General features: G+C 38.5%; 2 protein-coding genes across 5 annotated transcripts in view; one reads left to right on the forward strand and one right to left on the reverse strand.

Annotated features, from left to right (window-relative positions):
* The window catches only part of LOC126035320 (uncharacterized), a 245,625-nt gene that overhangs the window by 38,581 nt on the left and 189,040 nt on the right, over nucleotides 1-18,004 (reverse strand). The window lies entirely within an intron of this gene.
* LOC126035295 (polyadenylate-binding protein-interacting protein 1-like) overlaps nucleotides 1-18,004 on the forward strand; it is a 32,827-nt gene that overhangs the window by 5,706 nt on the left and 9,117 nt on the right. For 2 of the 3 annotated variants that reach the window (XR_007504893.1, XM_049793732.1), the window contains exons 3-6: nucleotides 9,532-9,720; nucleotides 13,326-13,438; nucleotides 15,271-15,382; nucleotides 16,640-16,765. Coding sequence is in view for 2 of the 3 variants with exons in the window: in XM_049793732.1 (XP_049649689.1) it covers nucleotides 9,532-9,720; nucleotides 13,326-13,438; nucleotides 15,271-15,382; nucleotides 16,640-16,765 (540 nt within the window). In the remaining variant the exon portion in view is untranslated. The remainder of the gene's footprint in view (nucleotides 1-9,531; nucleotides 9,721-13,325; nucleotides 13,439-15,270; nucleotides 15,383-16,639; nucleotides 16,766-18,004) is intronic. The other variant, XM_049793733.1, reaches the window with a different exon arrangement.

The raw sequence follows: 18,004 nt of genomic DNA on the forward strand, positions 1-18,004 counted from the left end.
TGTGTCCCTGTCCTGGGTTCAGCTGGGATAGAGTTAATTTTTACAGGAACCTGGGAGGTGGGGGCACAGCCAGGACAGCTGACCTGAACTAGCCAAGGAGCTATTCCATACCATGTCACATCATGCTCAGTATATAACTGAGGAGCGGGCGGGGGGGGGGCTCTCGGCTTTCTGTGGGGGAAGTGGCGGAGCATTGGGTTCCGGGTGGTGAGCAGTTGCACTGTGCATCACTCTTTTTGTATATTCGTTCATTAGTACCGTTGTTGTTGTTGTAACTTCTTTTTTTGTGTGTTGTCCCAGTAAACTGCCTTTATCTCAACCCTCGAGGTTCCAGGTTTTTATTTTCTTTTCTCTCCTCTGTCTCCTCCCCATCCCACCGGAGGGGGGCGGGAGGAGTGAGCGAGTGGCTGCGTGGTCCTTTGTTACCGGCTGGGCTGAAACCACGACAGTCCCTTATTAGCTTAAGTTGTATACCCTTACAACGTGGGTCTTTCAAGAATTTTGGAAAATCTGCATTTTCCCCACACACATTGTAATAAACTTTGCATAACCAATTTGTTAATCAAACCTGTTGGTTGTTAAAATATATTGATCTCTACAACTTAGTAATTAAGCTGCTTTTAACCACACTAACTTATTAGACAATAAGCACAGCAACAATTGTAGAAACTAGATATTGAGCTAAGTAAGCAGGATGTGCCTGTCTTGATTACCTTATCATATAACTCCTCAAGAGCAGTTTTCTGAGAAAATAAGGAACTGGTCCCAGAAACTGTCCAAGGCCTATTCCGTGGCTTGGACAGATAAACTTGAGGGAGTGTCCTCTTGGAACTAATTGTAATACCCCTTGGAAGTAATTGTAATACCCCTTGGAACTAATTTTAATACGAAGCGGTAATAGGTCATGAATATGTGTAGGCGTACCAGGAAATCCCATACATATATAACACTTAACTGTTTAACTGTGAAACACGTTACCATATCAGGTGCGCGCCGTTGGTGGAGCGGAGACTCCCCGGCCGCCCAGCGCTGTTTTGCCTGCTTGATCGCTTGCTTCAATAAACCTTGATTGGATTATCCATGGGCTGTTGTACAAATTTTCGTCGCAACTTATAACAATTTGGTGCCGTGACTCGGATAAGGTTAACTTGGTTTGGAATCTAAACTCTGGGGAGGCGCCCCATCCTTGGATGGCCCCGGAGTGGACGATATCCTTTCCAAGACCCTTACCGCCGAACCCTAAATTTGCCAAGCAGGCAAAAGAACAATGCAGTACCCCATAATTTTCGTGCACGAAGATCTGGACGAAGACTCCAGGTTAAGTGAGTATTGAAAGTGTTTCCCGTTCTGTCAGGGTGGGTTTCCCGAAGTGCGCATACACGAGATGCTCCCGAGAGGAGTGAAGTGAGTGCGGACCCTCTTGTAGTGCGGTTCTCATTGCCCGCGAGGGTGTGAGCCACGAACAAGGGGCGCGAGTGTGTGTGTGTGTGTGTGTGTGTGAGAGAGGCACTTCGGAAGATGGGGCAGAAGAAAAGCAAGCCTTCTGACTCCATGGTGGGTTCCCCGGGGTGTAATTCGCCTGGGAAGATGGGGCAGAAGAGAAGCAAGCCTTCTGACTCCATGGTGGGTTCCCCGGGGTGTAGTTCGCCTGGGAAGAGGGATGACTCCATAGGGCATCCTAAGGTCAGTCTCCCTATGATACCGCCAGATAGTCCTTTAGGGGTAATAATTGCCCATTGGGATGACTGGCTGCCCAGACAGGGCAAAAGCAGAGAAAAAATGATATATTATTGCATACAGGTGTGGGGTGGTAAACAAATTAGAAGAGATCAGGTATTTTGGCCTGGTTTTGGGACGTTTGAGGATTGGATGTGTCGAGCCCTAAACATATATGTAAATTCTAAGGAACCCTTTGGTTTGGAGGAGAGTGAATATGCTAATTTGTGGATGGGATTGGATACCCGAATCCATGTGTTTGCTCTGGGTGAAAAGAACCATGGGAGGAGGACTGGAGGCCCCGAGGAGCTTCCCACACCTCCTCCCCGTTGTGTTCCCCCTGCACTCACGCCTGGCCTGGCCCACCCCCTTCCTCCTCTTCCCCGACAGCCCCGGACCCAGACTTGGACCCTCCGAGTTCCCCTGAAGAGAGCGGGGGAGTGGCAAGGAGTCAGACCAGAAAGAGGGAGCAGTCAGGGGAGAAATTGTGCCCCTTGAGAGAGATGGCTGGGGGGGGGGGGTGTCCACAGCCTGGCGTGGGATTTGTGTCAGTACCCTTGAATTCCAGAGATGTAAGGGAATTCAGGAAGGAGATGGGGAACCTTTTAGAAGACCCCTTGGGAGTATCCGATAGGTTGGACCAGTTTTTGCATCCTAATATATATATACTTGGGAAGAGCAGGAGTGAGAGTTTGGGATCAGCAGCACCAACACGGTCCAGGCACAGATATTAAATGGCCACTACAGCGGCCAAACTGGGATAACCAGAATGCAGAACATAAAACTCATATGGCAGATCTGCGTACTATAATTGTTCAAGGCATTAAGGAATCTGTTCCCCGAGGACAGAATATTAACAAAGCATTTAGTGGACACCAGAAGAAAGATGAGACCCCCACTGAATGGTTAGAGAGATTGAGAAAGAATCTGCAGCTCTATTCCAGGCTGGATCCTGCCACTTCAGTGGGGCAAGCCCTGTTAAAAACTCAGTTTGTGGCGAAATCATGGGTAGACGTTAGAAAGAAACAACAGGATGAACAGATGTTTGGAAATGAATGGGGGGGGGGTCGGGGGCTCTACTTATTGGGGACTGAAACATCTGCGGAGCCCCGAGTAAAATTGAAATTAGGTCCCCAAAAGGAGGAGGTAGAATTTTTAGTAGATACAGGAGCCGAAAGATCCACCGTTCAAAAACTACCCTCCGGTTGCACCCTTACTAAAAACACCATAAATATTGTAGGTGCAAAAGGGAAACCTTTTAAAGTCCTTAGTGATTTACTCTTGCTCCCTGAGGCAGAATACAATTTATTAAGAAGGGATTTGATTTTGAAATTAAACTTAAGCATTCAAAGTCGAGGAGAGGGGTCCGGCTCCGTGCGGTCGCGGCGGAGCCGGCGCTGCAGCAGCAGCGGGCGAACTCCTTTGTTGCAGCCGCGGCGGCGGCAGCAGCAGCAGCAGCCGCGGCGGTAGCGGCGGCAGCGGCGGGGGCAGCCCCCCCCCTCGGCAGCGGCCGCCGCCTCTCCTCGCGCCGCGGGGCTATAATTGAGGTCAACTCTAAACAGCCAAAGAGAGTGGGGCTTTCTGTGCGACTGCTGTATCGCTATCGATGAAAACAATTAAGATGGACCGTGCTACCACAAGGGTTCACAGAGTCACCAAATCTATTTGGACAAACTTTAGAGAAAATTTTACAAGATTTCATTCTTACCCAGAGAAGTAAAGTTATTACAATATGTGAACGATCTATTAGTAGCGGGAGAAACTAAAGAAAGAACCTGAGAAACCACTATTAAATTGTTAAACCCCCACAAACTAAAAAGGAAATTCGACAAATGTTGGGATCACTAAGATATTGTAGACCATGGCTTGAAAGATACAGTGAAAAGGTGAAATTAACTAATAACCAACTTAAAAGGTCTACAGAAGATGATCAGAAATTGGAGGAAATTAAAAGGGCATTAATACAAGCACCTGTATTAAGCCTCACAGATCTTAAAAAAAAAAAAAACAAACAAAAAAACCCCAAACCTTTTTTTTGTGAATAGTCCTTGCTCAAGACTGGGCAGGAATTAAGAAACCCGTGAGGTATTGTTCTAAGTTACTTGATCCAGTAAGTAGAGAATGGCCTACTTGTCTCCAAGCTTTGGTCACTAGGGCGTTATTAATGGAGGAAGTTAGAAAGATTACCTTTAGTACCCCTTTAAAAGTGTATACTCCACATAATGTCAGAAATGTTTACAACAGAAGTGGAAAAATGGCTAACAGATAGCTGGATCCTAAAATATGAAGCAATATTGATTGACTCCCCTAATTTAGAACTGAGAGTAACCTCTGCTCAGAGTCCAGCACATTTTGTTTGGAAAACCATCGGAGAAATTGCAACATAACTGCTTAGAGGTAATTGAGACCCACACTAAAGTGAGACAATAATTAATAAGGACCTAAAACCTGTGGAATCAGGACCTCTAAGCCCATCATGGTCAGCTCAGGCTTGTGAGCTGTATGCCCTATATAGGGCCCTAGAATTAATTAAAGAAAAAAAAAATTGGGACTATATTTAAAGATTACAAAAATACATATGGAGTAGTTCACACTTTTGGAAAAATTTGGAAAGAAAAAGGTTTGATTAATACTCAAGGGAGGAATCTTATACATCAGGAATTAATAGCAAAAATTTTAAGAGCATTAAGAAAACCAAGGGAGATAGCAGCGGTACATATGAGAGGACATCAAAAGAGATTAGATTACCGAATCAGAGGGAATAATTTGTCAGACAGAGAGGCCCAGGAAGCAGCCCTGAGGACTCAGGTCACCAGAAGTAACATAGTAATTTTCTTTGTGTTCCTATATAATGGTTCTAAGGGTCAAATATGTTGCTCTGCTGTAAAGCCTCTGTGCCAGGGAATTGTGTTTTGCCTCTGAATATTTAAGGTTGCCAATAAACTATTCTTGTTGGCAGGTTAATAAGAATATAAACACTATACAGTCCTGTGTTAATACTTAATTGTGTTTATAGGCAAAATTAAGACTTTACTAGCTATCTGAGAAGTAATACTCATTTTAAGTTGTTAAATGCCAATTGAACACCCAAAGATAGAAGAAAAATTCTTACAGGAGTATATCATTGAACTCATGAAGAGACGGCAAGAACTAATAAAGAAAGGACTGATAGTGCAGAGGCCACCCTTAGATATTGCAATACACAAAATTACGCCTGGAGATAAGGTATTGATCAAAACCTGGAAAGAATCATTTCTAACTCCCTGTTGGGAGGGACCGTTTCTTGTTCTGCTTACTACAGACACTGCAGTCCGGACTGCCGAAAGAGGATGGACTCATGCAAGTAGAATCAAAGGACCAATTCAAAGTTCTCACTGGGAGGCGACCAGAGACCCTGACAGCTTGAAAATTAAGTTCCGAAGAAAAGTGGATGAGTGAGACTATCTTTTGTAAAGATCCTCACTGTATATGTTATCCCTTTGTATGTTATAGGTGTAAACTCTGTAGAGAAAAGTGGTGGACACATTGCTCCTATGGGTATTCCCCTAGTGGTATTTGCCACAAATGTTATAATTACGAACGGGAATTAACTGAGCAAGCATTACGTGTGGGAGTATCAACCGGGAAAATTATAAAGGACTCCAAAGAGTGGTGGGATATTTTTGCTAAAGGCATAAACCCTGAGAGGTGTTGTCTTTACGTAAACGAGCCATGTCCAACGAAGGCTGAAATAGTGCAAGTATCTTGCAGACGAACAGTGGTCAGAGTGGGATGGGGAGCTTGGAAAGTGAAGGATAAAAACTGGGACGCATATAAGTCAAAGCAAATCAAATATAAAGGAGGTTCCCCTGAAGAATACAACTGCTGCCGAGAAGATGGTACACCTCGCTGCTCTAAGCAACAGAGTAGGCAGAGAAGAAGGCAGAGACGTACTGCTGTGGGGATTAAGGTTGATGAACCACCTCCAGAGAAGGCTCACGGAGCCTCTTGACTTATTACTCCCAAACAAAACGTCCTCAGAGCTTCCCCAAAGTCTCCCATCTGTCACCAGGGATAAAGACAAAAACCAAAATTATTATCAACACCCTCGGAATACCTGTCGCAAGGGTAAGGGTACACCACTTTTCTCGAACTTAAAATTAAGCACTTGGATGATAAGACTGTTACTAATGCTGACAGGGATAACCCAAGGGAACGGGAACCCCCACCAACCTTATAAATGGACGCTCTATAGGTGGGAGGATCAAATGATATTACAGCAAGTAATTGCTACCGGGGCCCCAAGTTTTAATCAATCTTTATGTCAACTCGTACCCAGAGACCCATGTCTACATAACTCAGGCTTTTATTTTTGTCCTAGTTCTAACCCTGGAAAGGGGTATTGCACCCATCCCAACTCTTACTATTGTTCTTATTGGGGTTGCGAAACTATAGCTTCTGACTGGACTCCTGGGGGAGGTCCAGATAAATTCCTATCCGTAGGATGGGGACCTCATGGATGTACACCTGCTTCACATGGTTGGGATGGAAGCCAAACAGGACCATGGAGTGGAAATTGCCCATATATTTATATTAATGTAACCAACCCAATAGATCCTGCTTGGTTAACAGGAAAAACCTGGGGAGTAAGATATTGGGAACCTGGTATTGATAGGGGAGGTCTTATCTTTATTAAGAAGAAAGAATAGAAAAATCAATAACAGCATTAGAAAAATCTTTAACCTCACTATCAGAAGTAGTGCTACAAAACCGGAGAGGAATGGATCTCCTATTCCTACAGCAAGGAGGGCTCTGTGCAGCCCTAAGAGAGGAATGATGCTTTTATGCTGATCACACAGGAGTAGTTAGAGATACCATGACAAAATTACGAGAGGGATTAGAAAACCGGAAAAGAGAAAGAGAAGCCCAACAGAACTGGTATGAGTCCTGGTTTACTAAATCCCCTTGGTTAACTACTTTGTTGTCAACCATAATAGGACCAGTAGCTGTATTAATGTTGATATTAACTTTTGAACCTTGTATATTGAATAGAATTATTGGATTGGTAAAAAAAAATCGATTAGAAGCTGTACACCTAATGTTGATAAGAAGACACTATAAGCACCTAGAAGAAGACGAGATTGTTAAAGAAACTCCCCTTCTCTCCCTAGCTCGAGAAACTCTTGCCCGGTTTGATGAACAAAATAATAAAAACAAGAAGGGGGAATTGTAATAAACTTTGCATAACCAATTTGTTAATCAAACCTGTTGGTTGTTAAAATATATTGATCTCTACAACTTAGTAATTAAGCTGCTTTTAACCACACTAACTTATTAGACAATAAGCACAGCAACAATTGTAGAAACTAGATATTGAGCTAAGTAAGCAGGATGTGCCTGTCTTGATTACCTTATCATATAACTCCTCAAGAGCAGTTTTCTGAGAAAATAAGGAACTGGTCCCAGAAACTGTCCAAGGCCGATTCTGTGGCTTGGACAGATAAACTTGAGGGAGTGTCCTCTTGGAACTAATTGTAATACCCCTTGGAACTAATTGTAATACCTCTTGGAACTAATTTTAATACGAAGCGGGAATAGGTCATGAATATGTGTAGGCGTACTGGGAAATCCCATACATAGGTAACACTTAACTGTTTAACTGTGAAACATGTTACCATATCAGGTGCGCGCCGTTGGTGGAGCGGAGACTCCCTGGCCGCCCAGCGCTGTTTTGCCTGCTTGATTGCTTGCAATAAACCTTGATTGGATTATCCATGGGCTGGTGTACAAATTTTCATCGCAACTTATAACACACATTCTTCACAGGTTGTGAAATTAATGTCAGTACTTGATTTTCAGCAATGCGTATCTGTCTGTCTCCACAGTTTGTATCCAGGGCTTTTTATCTTTCACAGATCCATGTTGCTTCACAGTACAAGAGAGACTGAGGCATTTTGAAGATAAAGTAAAGGATATCCCCTCATTAAGGGAGGGATGGTGGGGAGAGGGAGAATATAATTATAAACCTTATCAATGTATTTATGTCCACTAAGTAAAGACAAATTGGTTTATCATTTTTAGCTCAATTTTTCATTACAGTAGATATATTTTAAATCTTTTTCATGTGAAATAGTAGATCAGTTGAGAATTCTGATATCCTGTATGTTACCCTTATTTCTTGAATCACTAATTATAAGTCAGTTCTTTAGCAATCCCTCTTCAGGCTCCTGCTTGCACTTCTGAGATCTCCTATGTGATACTTTTCACAATCTTTTGTATAGTGTGACAAAGTGAATTATTTGTACTGTGTTATTACTAGTTACATCACAAAGTATGTTGCTTCCTATGCTATTTCTCTCATACTAGCATTGTAATCATCCAGCATTGACTTTAGAGACTGTTATGTACATTCATTTTTGAATGGACAAAATTAGCAGCCTTCTGTTCCATCAGCAGGTGCATAAACATTGATAAAGTGGTATTGTTCTAGCTCCTCCTTTCTTTAGGGACCAGGTGTGTTTTACTGTCTGTTTTTTAACTTTAGTTAACTGCAAATTAATGCAATACCATTTGAATAGTTTCATTTCATGCCTTGTAGTTTTTCATCCATTGCCAAGAGATGCAAATTTGCTGATTTTAAAAGATCAGTTTTCCTGGCTGTATTTTATATATGGGAACACTACACTGTATTGTATTTCTGTAATTTCTCCCTCTCCTGCGTATTTTGGAGCACTTTTGCGCTCTATGTAAGCTCAAAATATTTTGTTTCCAATTTTCAATTATTTTTCCTTTTACAGTTCATCTATCTGCAGCACAGTCTGCACATCAGGAAAGGGTGTTGAGCCTCAGTTTGGTAGTTTTATTCTTAACAGGTATACTTACTTGTTAGTTTGTTAGTTAATCTTACACTCAACTTGGCAAACTGATTTCTTTTTTAATCTGTCTTTTTGTCCTTGTTTTGGCTGGGATAGAGTGAATTTTCTTCTTAGCTGGTACGGTGTGTTTTGGATTTAGTGTGAGAAGAATGTTGATAACACACTGATGTTTTCAGTTGTTGCTAAGTAGTGCTTAGACTAAGTGAAGGGATTTTTCAGTTTCCCATGCTCTGCCAGCAAGCAGGTGTACGAGAAAGCTGGGAGGGAACGTAGCCAGGACAGCTGACCCAAACTAGCCAAAGGGGTATTCCATGCCATAGAACATCATGCTCACTATATAAACTGGGGGGAGTTGGCTGGGAGAGGTAGATGGCTGCTCAGGCATCAGTCAGCAGGTGGTGAAGAATTGCATTGTGCATCACTTGTTTTTTTTCTTGGGGTTTATTTTTTTTCTTTTAATTTTATTATATTCTTTTTCATTACCATTATTATTATATTTTATTGTTATTATTGTTAGTATTACATTTTATTTTACTTTAGTTATTAAATTGTTCTTATCTCAACCCATGAGTTTTACCTTTTTTTTTTTTTTTTCCCCTCTGATTCTCTCCCCCATCCTACTGGGTGGGGAGGAGTGAGCGAGTGGCTGCATGGTGCCTAGTTGCTGGCTGGGCCTAAACCATGACACTTTTGATGTGTTTTGCTGGGAGACCCTAATCTCTATAAAAACATGTTACCTAGTTCTTGAGGTGATAGGAGTACTGGAGCTTTCTGATGCATTGAGGTCTATGCTCCTTAAAAATGTTTAAGTGAACCATGTAATAAAGATCACTCTCAAGTATGCAGAGTGTCAGGAGTTACTCAAGACTAAGGGCTATATGGTTACTTCTGGAGGTAGTAAGTGTAACAACTTTATTTTAGGTTCCTTTTAAATAGCTGGTATATTCTTTTACTGCTATAGGATTCTTCCTTTGAAGATGGATATGATGGCTATCTGACTTTGGCAGAATATGTACAAGACTTCCTAAATCACCTCACCGAGCAACCAGGTTGTTTTGAAACTGAAATAGAGCAGTTTGCTGAAACACTGAATGGCTGGGTCACTGCAGATGAAACTTTGCAAGAACTTGTTGAACTCGTATATCAGCAGGTAGCCTGTGTATTCTGTCTTATAACATGGATGTTATGCCTCTCTTACCTAGTGTCCAAGATATGCATATTAGTAGTATTTGTTATATCATTGTACCTACATAGTATTTTAATGGTTTGAATTTTTCTTTTTAGACTTAAACGTATAGGGAAAGTTTTTTCTCAATAAACTGAAATGATAGCTCAAGTGTGGGATACTTAGGTAGTTGATAAATTTCCCCTACTTACTCTGTTTCCTTTGCTGTGTATTTGAATCTTCTGGGTCACATACTAGAGCTGAAATTACAGCAGTTAATTAAAGGAGTTATATTTGAATTGCTGGTTTTATATAGTAGAGACTGAAGAAACTCTTAAGCAATGTCAGTTGTACATTTTTATTCTATCCTACAAAAAAATTCTTCATAATACTTAGATATTTTTCATTCCTTGGTATTTTAAAAAAAATTATACCTACTGTACACGTCACATTGGAAAATGCTCTTTTACTGACAGGCTTTGTTATTCATTTGAAATTATACCTATTTCAGAACAGCATAATTGGAAAAAAGGAAAGCTAGTCTGCTGGTAACTAGGTCCAGTCCCATTGATGGGCATGGAAATGAGGACAGAGACCTTGAACTGAACTCTGTACTAATTGGGGGAGCCATTGGAAAGAACAGCTTAATCTGTGTTGCTAAGCAAATGAGCTGCTGTTACGGTCTTCTGGGCTTGCTGCAGAGAATGAAGTCACACTTGTGCTTGCTATTTATTACATTGGGTCTCTCTCGCTTTCCTGAGTTGCTTTCAAATTCTACCTTGAAGAATGTAAACTTTATTTACCTTTTAAGTGCAGATACTTGCAGAATTTTTTTACTGTGAAATAATCTGGGGTATGTAGAAGCTGTGTAAATGGTTGGTCATTGTACAGAACTGTAGAGTATTAAGTTTCTTATTATAATACAGAATTGATGCACATTTAATTCAGAACAGTTTAGTTAGACGTTAAGATTACCTGTGCTGTGTTTGGCAGCAGCATTTTCCCATCCTTTATTTGGACACATGGAGAATAGTTAATAAAAGATGAAAATATTCCATATAACTTCATTGGAAGAAAAAAAGATGAATTTATCCTATTTATAACTTCATATATGTTAAATAAATTGACTCTCATTTAATGGAAGTCTTTTAATGTTGCCTCTTCTCTCCCCCTATTTAAAACAAGTCCAATGTTAGGGTTGGCTGTGCCTTCCTTAACTGAGAAGCATTGAGTGTTATCAGTCTGAAATATAACAGTTTTATATGAAAAATAAAACTTAGCTCAGTGCAAAATGCTGTTCTAGTATCCAAAAGCATATGATTTTAGCTTTGTTGTATGTCAGGGATATGATAGTGTTTGAGTGTCAGTCAACTATGCTTATTAATTCTTCTGTCTTGAGCTTCTGCTCAAGTATTTGTTTCCTCATCCTGGTTTATCACAAAACTTCAATTAAAATTGCTGAAGTGTGTTTATAAGCATCTGCTTCAGTGATGTTTGAGCAGATTTACAGATGTTAGATTTGTGAAGGAAAAAGGCTAAAATGAAAGAAACCCAAGTCCTGTACAGTCTTTCCTTCATCTGGGTATTGGGTATCTTAGCCTGTCTATAAGAATTAATTATCTACTTCCCCCGTTCTTCCTAATCCATTTATGTCTCAACAGGGTGAAGTGCCAGTTCTCTTGTTTTCCAAAAGCTGAACACTCTGACTTCATGGGTTAAGAATCTTGACTGTTGTCTAGTTAATACAGTGGATTGTTGCTGTTACAGCAACTAAAATTTCTCAAGATATGTATTGGTAGACTAGCCTTCATGCTTAGATTGTGACTTTTTTTGAGTTGGAAATAAGATGGGATTACCAAACAACAATAATTCAGGGAAGGCATTATTGCACTATAATGATTGGTTATTAAGATGATATGAGGTGGTTTTCTTTGGTCTCTGTGTACTATACCAGGTCATAATACCCCAAATTGAATTGTTTCAGTATATGATGCAACCACAAATACAGACCAGCTAATTGGGAAGATAATGGTTTAGAAAAACACAGATGAGGTTTGAAGAAGTTATGGGTTTTGGTTGTGTGGTGTTTTGGTGGGTTTTTTTGTAGGTTTGTTTTGTTTTGTGGTGGGTTTTGGTCGGCTTGTTTTGTTTTGTTTTAGGAAAGAGAAGTGTAATTTAAGTGATGTATTTTGCCTTATTAAAAGGGGGACACCTCTTCTAGTCCAAGCAACTGATTGAACCAAAGCACCAAAAAGCTCATTAGCTATTTCACGTGCCTCTTTACTGGAAACTGAAGTCGATTTGGCTATCTTAATAATTTAAATTTGTTGTATCTTCCAAAGATACCTCAGTTCTTTCCAGCAACATTATGCACATAGAACAGTTACATTGAGTGTATATTTTCCTCTGCCTGTAGGAGGTAACTAGCTATAATGCATTGACATGCTAACAGCAAGATGCTTTTTTCAAACATGTTAGAAGCAGAAGCATGCAAGCACATCTATAGCACTGATAGATGATCAAGATGTAAAGGGAATGTTCAAAGATGATAAAGCCAAAGGATAAGTTTAATGAATTCTTAGTATCTCTGGGTTTTTTTTGGCAGAGCTGATTGAGTTACTTAGACCAGAGCCTCTTTTCCCTGAAGCTGTATTTGAGAAATAATCTCAAATTCAAGTCTTATTAGAAGAGAGTTCAAAACAAATGAACAGTAATAAACTGCCAAAATAAGGGGATGTTCTGCTTTAAGTCCTAAGAGAGATTGAATGTAGACACTAATGAATTCCCAATTACTTTTTCCACCTCTTGGAATTTTCAAGTATCAGATTTAAAGCAAAATATTTTTCAGACAGTGTGTAACTTATGTTGTGGAATTTCATTGCCACCACCTGTTTTTAGATGATAAAAGTATAAATGTTCAATGGTAACAGTATTTGCTTTAGAAAAAAGGACCCATCAAGAGCTATTAACTGTAATGATAGAGTTTTAATATCTGAATCAGGAGTTTGCTATTCTGCAGTTTGTTGGAGCATGTACAGGAGAAAGTATTTATCTTTACTTGTCATGTTCTTGTGCTCTTTCCCTGGGCATTTGCTATTGCCAAAAATAGATTTTGGGATAAAAAGCACTTAGACTGAATGAAGGTGATTTATTTATTTATTTTGTTTTAATGCACTCATTGCTCCTTGAGAGAGTGCATGTCCTTGAAAAAGTGTCTTAATGTCCACTGTTGATTTTTTTCTTCTTCTTTTTTTTTTTGTATAAACAGTTTGTAAGTGACTTTCAGACACTCTTTGGTGTAGGTCACAATGGAGAAGTAGAATCGAGGTCACATGGCATAATGGTGGTTGTTTTTCTTAAAGCCACAAAATCACAGTATAATGAACTTTTAAGTGCTGAAATGCATATAGCAAAGTGTTGATGAGATTACAGAAAGTAACAGTAGAAATAGTAATTATTAATCTTCTGCTCTTCAACTGTCTAGTCAACTGTTGTTAAACACAGTTTTCCAAAAAGCTTTTAAAGATATTTCCTGATAAACTAATCATGGCTTTTATGACTAATTTATTTTTCCACTTTTATTTTGGAAGGCCACATCTGTCCCAAATTTTTCCTACATGGGAGCACGGTTGTGTAACTATCTATCTCACCATCTAACCATTAGTCCGCAAAGTGGGAACTTCCGACAGTTGTTACTTCAAAGGTCAGTATCAGCATGTCATTTTAAGCCCCTTACTTTCTCAGGTTAAGTGTCTTCCTCTTTTGTATGTAACTCTTAACATAGCATGCAAAGAGGTATATATTTAAAATAGAAGTTTAGATTGAGGATTATTAAAGCGCAGGTATGTACTGGATATCAAATACATATATTTTAAAATATTTTTATATTTTTTAATATGGAAATAGGACTCAATTTGGGGTTCTGTAGGCTCTTTTGAACCAAGTATATTAGGCTGATACTGAATTACAGGGTAAATTTGAAAGCTAGTCAACTTTAAAAGTATACTAAATGCACATATATGTACTGTACTTGTCCTTTGACTCTTGCCAGGACTTATTTAATTGTGTTTTTTCTTTAATTACTTTTCTGGCTGGAGTTGCTCTGTAAGGTTTATTCATTGATTGGCTAACTGACTTTACACCTATGAAGTAGATGCATAAAATCCAGAAGGATAAATTTCTTCAATTTTCAGTTACTACAGAATTTGGGGGCTTACGGTTTAATAATGATTAGACTTCATAGTTGACAAAGATGCAACATTTTTTAAATGGATGTATTTTCTTTTTAAATTTTACTGTATGACATTTGAAGGAGTAGTACACTTCAGAATTCTTTAGAAATTAGCCTTTTTTCTTTAGGGACTTTTGGTTTTCTAAGCTTCAGACTTGCTTCTTATTTTAAAATAAGTTTCACTTAGTCTACCTATGTTTAGGAGCAAAAGCATGATAAACTTAAAAGATAATCAAAATGCATTGCTGTTAATCGGGAGCAGTACCTTATGGAGAAGCTGAATTTCTGAGCCTTTTTGCCTTCAAAATTATCACTTTTATTTTGTGTGGTTTTGTTTTGGTTTTTTTTAACTATGTTTGTTACTTGAACAATACCATGAAGGAAATCCCTGTTAATGTTGGATTATCTGATTCCTGGTTTTAAAGCCAACCCAATAGATAATATTCCTTTTAGCACCCTGAAGCCATAAATTTAAAGTTGCTTATGTTTTTATTGCTAATATGGATGGAATTGGGGGGGAAAGGAAGAGGGAGATAAACAAGCTAACAATATGAATACAGAGAACTCCTGTTTCTCAGCCCAAGTTTCTACTTCAAATTTTTTATTTCAACTCCTTAGATTTTTCAGTTTCTCAGGTATTTCTTAATCTATTACATAACCATTGAGAATACATTGGAGGTTGTCTTGCTTTCCTTTTTATTTCAAATATTTTTTAATTTGTTTTTGAACTGCTATGTAAATGTGTATATTTTTGACACCGTTGTTGAATACTAGAAAATTACCTCACTGCCATGTTATCTTAATCCTCAGCATTTGCATTTATATTTAAATTATGCATTGCTGTCACTTAAAATGGTAGGATAAAGTATTTATCGAATAAGTGTAAAGGCATCTAAGACAATGTGGGCAGCACCCTGAAAGGGGGAAAATGTCTTTCAGAGTATACCTACTTTTTATTTCTGTTGATGTTTGGCTGCCTATGTTAAACTTCCTGGACCCATATTCTATTATATAAATTGTGTAACTGTCTTTTACATGTTGCAATTTGCTCTATTTCATTTTGCTGTCTCGGATATTTCAGTGCTTGAAAACACAATCATGTAGTCATATGTATTCATCTAGAGGACAAAAATCCACATTGTCTTTGCGAAGTCCTCTCACTTCCTTCACAAATCATACTTCCTAGCATTCAGCATTTAACAGTTTTAATGCAGTGAATAAGTTCTTAGCATTCTACTAAATAAGTAACATTACATATGTTGGGATGTCTACAGATTATATGATTTTTGGTTTAATGTTTTCAGGTGTCGAACAGAATATGAAAACAGAGATGAAGCTGCCAAAGGAGATGAGACTACTCGAAAACAATTTCATGCCTTTGTGTTGTTCTTAGCTGAACTTTACCTTAACCTAGAGGTAAGAAGAAAGTTGTGTCAGATGGTTCTTCATTAACTTTTGTTGTGTTTAGGTAAACACTAAAATGGAATATAATTTGAGGTGTGTGGTTTTTGGTTTGTTTTGTTTTTTTAAAGGGAGAGGGGAATAAAGTAGAAGAACTTTAGAACAGTTTCATTATAATGTGTGTCCAAGAAACAGACAAACAAAAAAAGACAAGATCATCAGAAGAGAAATGTATAAAGATTAAAAAAAAAGTGTAAGAATTCATAAAAAGAACCAACCATAAACCACCTTTGGAATGAAGCTTTTGGTATTTTCTTTTGTCTGGTAAACTCACCAGATTACTACACTTAACCAACATAGGAAATGTTACAACCTAGCAGAAGCAGGTCAGGATCAATAACCCATCAAATGCTTGAGGAAGTATGGGAATCTTCAAAATGAGCAATTAAAAATGCAGACCTTTAAAGAGATTTCTTCTGAAGGTTGAGTCCTTGACTTATGCATGAAGCCTGAAATCTTGTATTTAAATCAGTTTTTTGTATCTGATATGTACAGAAAAGTGTATGTACACATAAAAATTCTTTGACTCTTATACCTGTGAGTTCAATAAGTTCACTGACTGCTGTAGTGTCCTTAAAAATATATTTTTCACTGGATTATTTCAAGGATTTGATTTAAGCAGGCACTATAAAAATGTTCTGCTGGCATGAGGAAAGAAAACTCTCTGACTCTTCCATTTTTGTTCATAAGTGGGCCTTGAAATCTAATTTTCACTTGCTAGAAGTAAAAAGGAAGCTTTCCAAAGGATTTGGGGGAGGAGGAGTTGCCCAGTTTGGAGTACACCATTTATTTTTAAACCATTTTCTATAATTTTTAAATATATAAAGAGTGCCTTCTAGAAGAAGTAAGCTACTCTACAGCTGTAGAGAATGTATAATGTAGGATGGGGAAGAGCATAGGATTCTGAGAATTTGGGATGATGTGGACCACTTGCCAGGCATTTTGCAGCTTTTCTTAGCAATTTATTAGCAAGGAAACAAAATGCTAGACAAGCATTGTTATGTATATGTCAGAATAGTAAGGATACTACTCAAAGTCTGTGTTCTAGAATAGTTACGGTATTTGGCATATTCTTCCAACTGAAGAGTTCAACTATGTTAATCACAAACCAAATCATACAGCATTTGAGAGAGAAAATGTGACTAAATTAATTTCTAAAACTTAAGTCTTTTAAATATGGTTTGGTTTTGGTTTTTTAAATATATTTTGCAGATTAAAGGAACAAAGGGACAGGTAACGCGAGCAGAAATTCTTCAAGAAGGCCTTCGGCAATTACTAAATGCGCTCTTCTCTAATCCTGTGGATAATAATTTGATGTGTGCAGTGAAACTGCTGAAGGTGAGACAGTAGTTTTAAAAGAAGGAAAAAAAAAAAAAGTTGGTTTTTTTAAAAAATATATCATCATAGTCCTGAATGAAAGAGGGAAGCTCATGAGCACTACTTGTTTATATAATTATATGTAGATCATAATATATTTTAAATGCAAATACTAAGATCTTTTTTTTTTTTCTTCTTGAGATTTTTTTCATCTGGGATAAGTAAAAATAGAGTACATGACAGCTGATGGTGAACTGGTGGGGGGGAGAAAAAAAATCAAGTGAAAGCCTATTTTTTTGTGCCACAGGCTAGAATGGATTCCTGGGCCACAGATTCAAGATTCAGGCTAACAGAGGTAGCCACATCACACAATTCCTTCTGTAGGTCAGTGCTATAGTATGTGGTTAACAGCTCTAATTAAATGAAGTAATATGGAGAGGTTTCTAATTATGGGTAATTAGAAATTCAGAATTTATTAGGTAAAAGGAGGGGAAGGGAGTGTTTTGTCTCTTAATCAGTATGAACATTATTGGAGTTAAGCAACTGTCCGTCATTCTTGGATGTCCAGCTCATATGCTTCCATGCCCTGCAAATGCTTTAATTGGATGCCTCAAAAGAGAAATGAGCAATGCATAAAGTCAGTGGGTTGTGCTTCTGGAACACATAAAGTGTAGGTGACAGTGTCTTATGAAAGTATTTCTTGTCAGAAAGATGAGAATTTTTGCATATCTAAATGAAGTGCTTGAAGATTGGGAAGAGAAAGTGGAGAGGCTTTGCCCTACTAGACAAGGAAATGTATGCAGGGAGCATTCATTATGTTTCTTTTTGAGACAATGGATGTACCTTCATACCTTTGGGAGCAGTGGAGGAAACAACTGCAAATGAGGAAATATTTATGGGGTTTTATGCATTACATCATTAGTGGAGCAAGCTGTACTTTTTTTTTTTTTTTGTAGTACCATTATGAAATTGAGCAAACAAACAAAAAAAAAGTAACATACTACTCTAAAAGTAAAATGCAAGGCCATTTGTGTACATATAAGAGCAGTAGAACTGAAGCCAAGGTGCAAAGGAGTAAGCAGTCCCTTTAGCGCTCTCTTTGCCACTTCTGGTGTGGGAGAAAACTGTAACCAACTTGAATGAATGTGGGGTTTTGGGTACATTCTCTGTTCTGAAGAACACTTGGCAGTTAGGGTTTATCGCTTGAGGTTTGTTTCTTTTTTTTTGTGGCAAAATGTTCTTCATATCAGTTATTTCCTA

Source organism: Accipiter gentilis, chromosome W, assembly GCF_929443795.1.
Source record: "Accipiter gentilis chromosome W, bAccGen1.1, whole genome shotgun sequence".
In the NCBI taxonomy this organism is placed as follows: Eukaryota; Metazoa; Chordata; class Aves; order Accipitriformes; family Accipitridae; genus Astur; species Astur gentilis.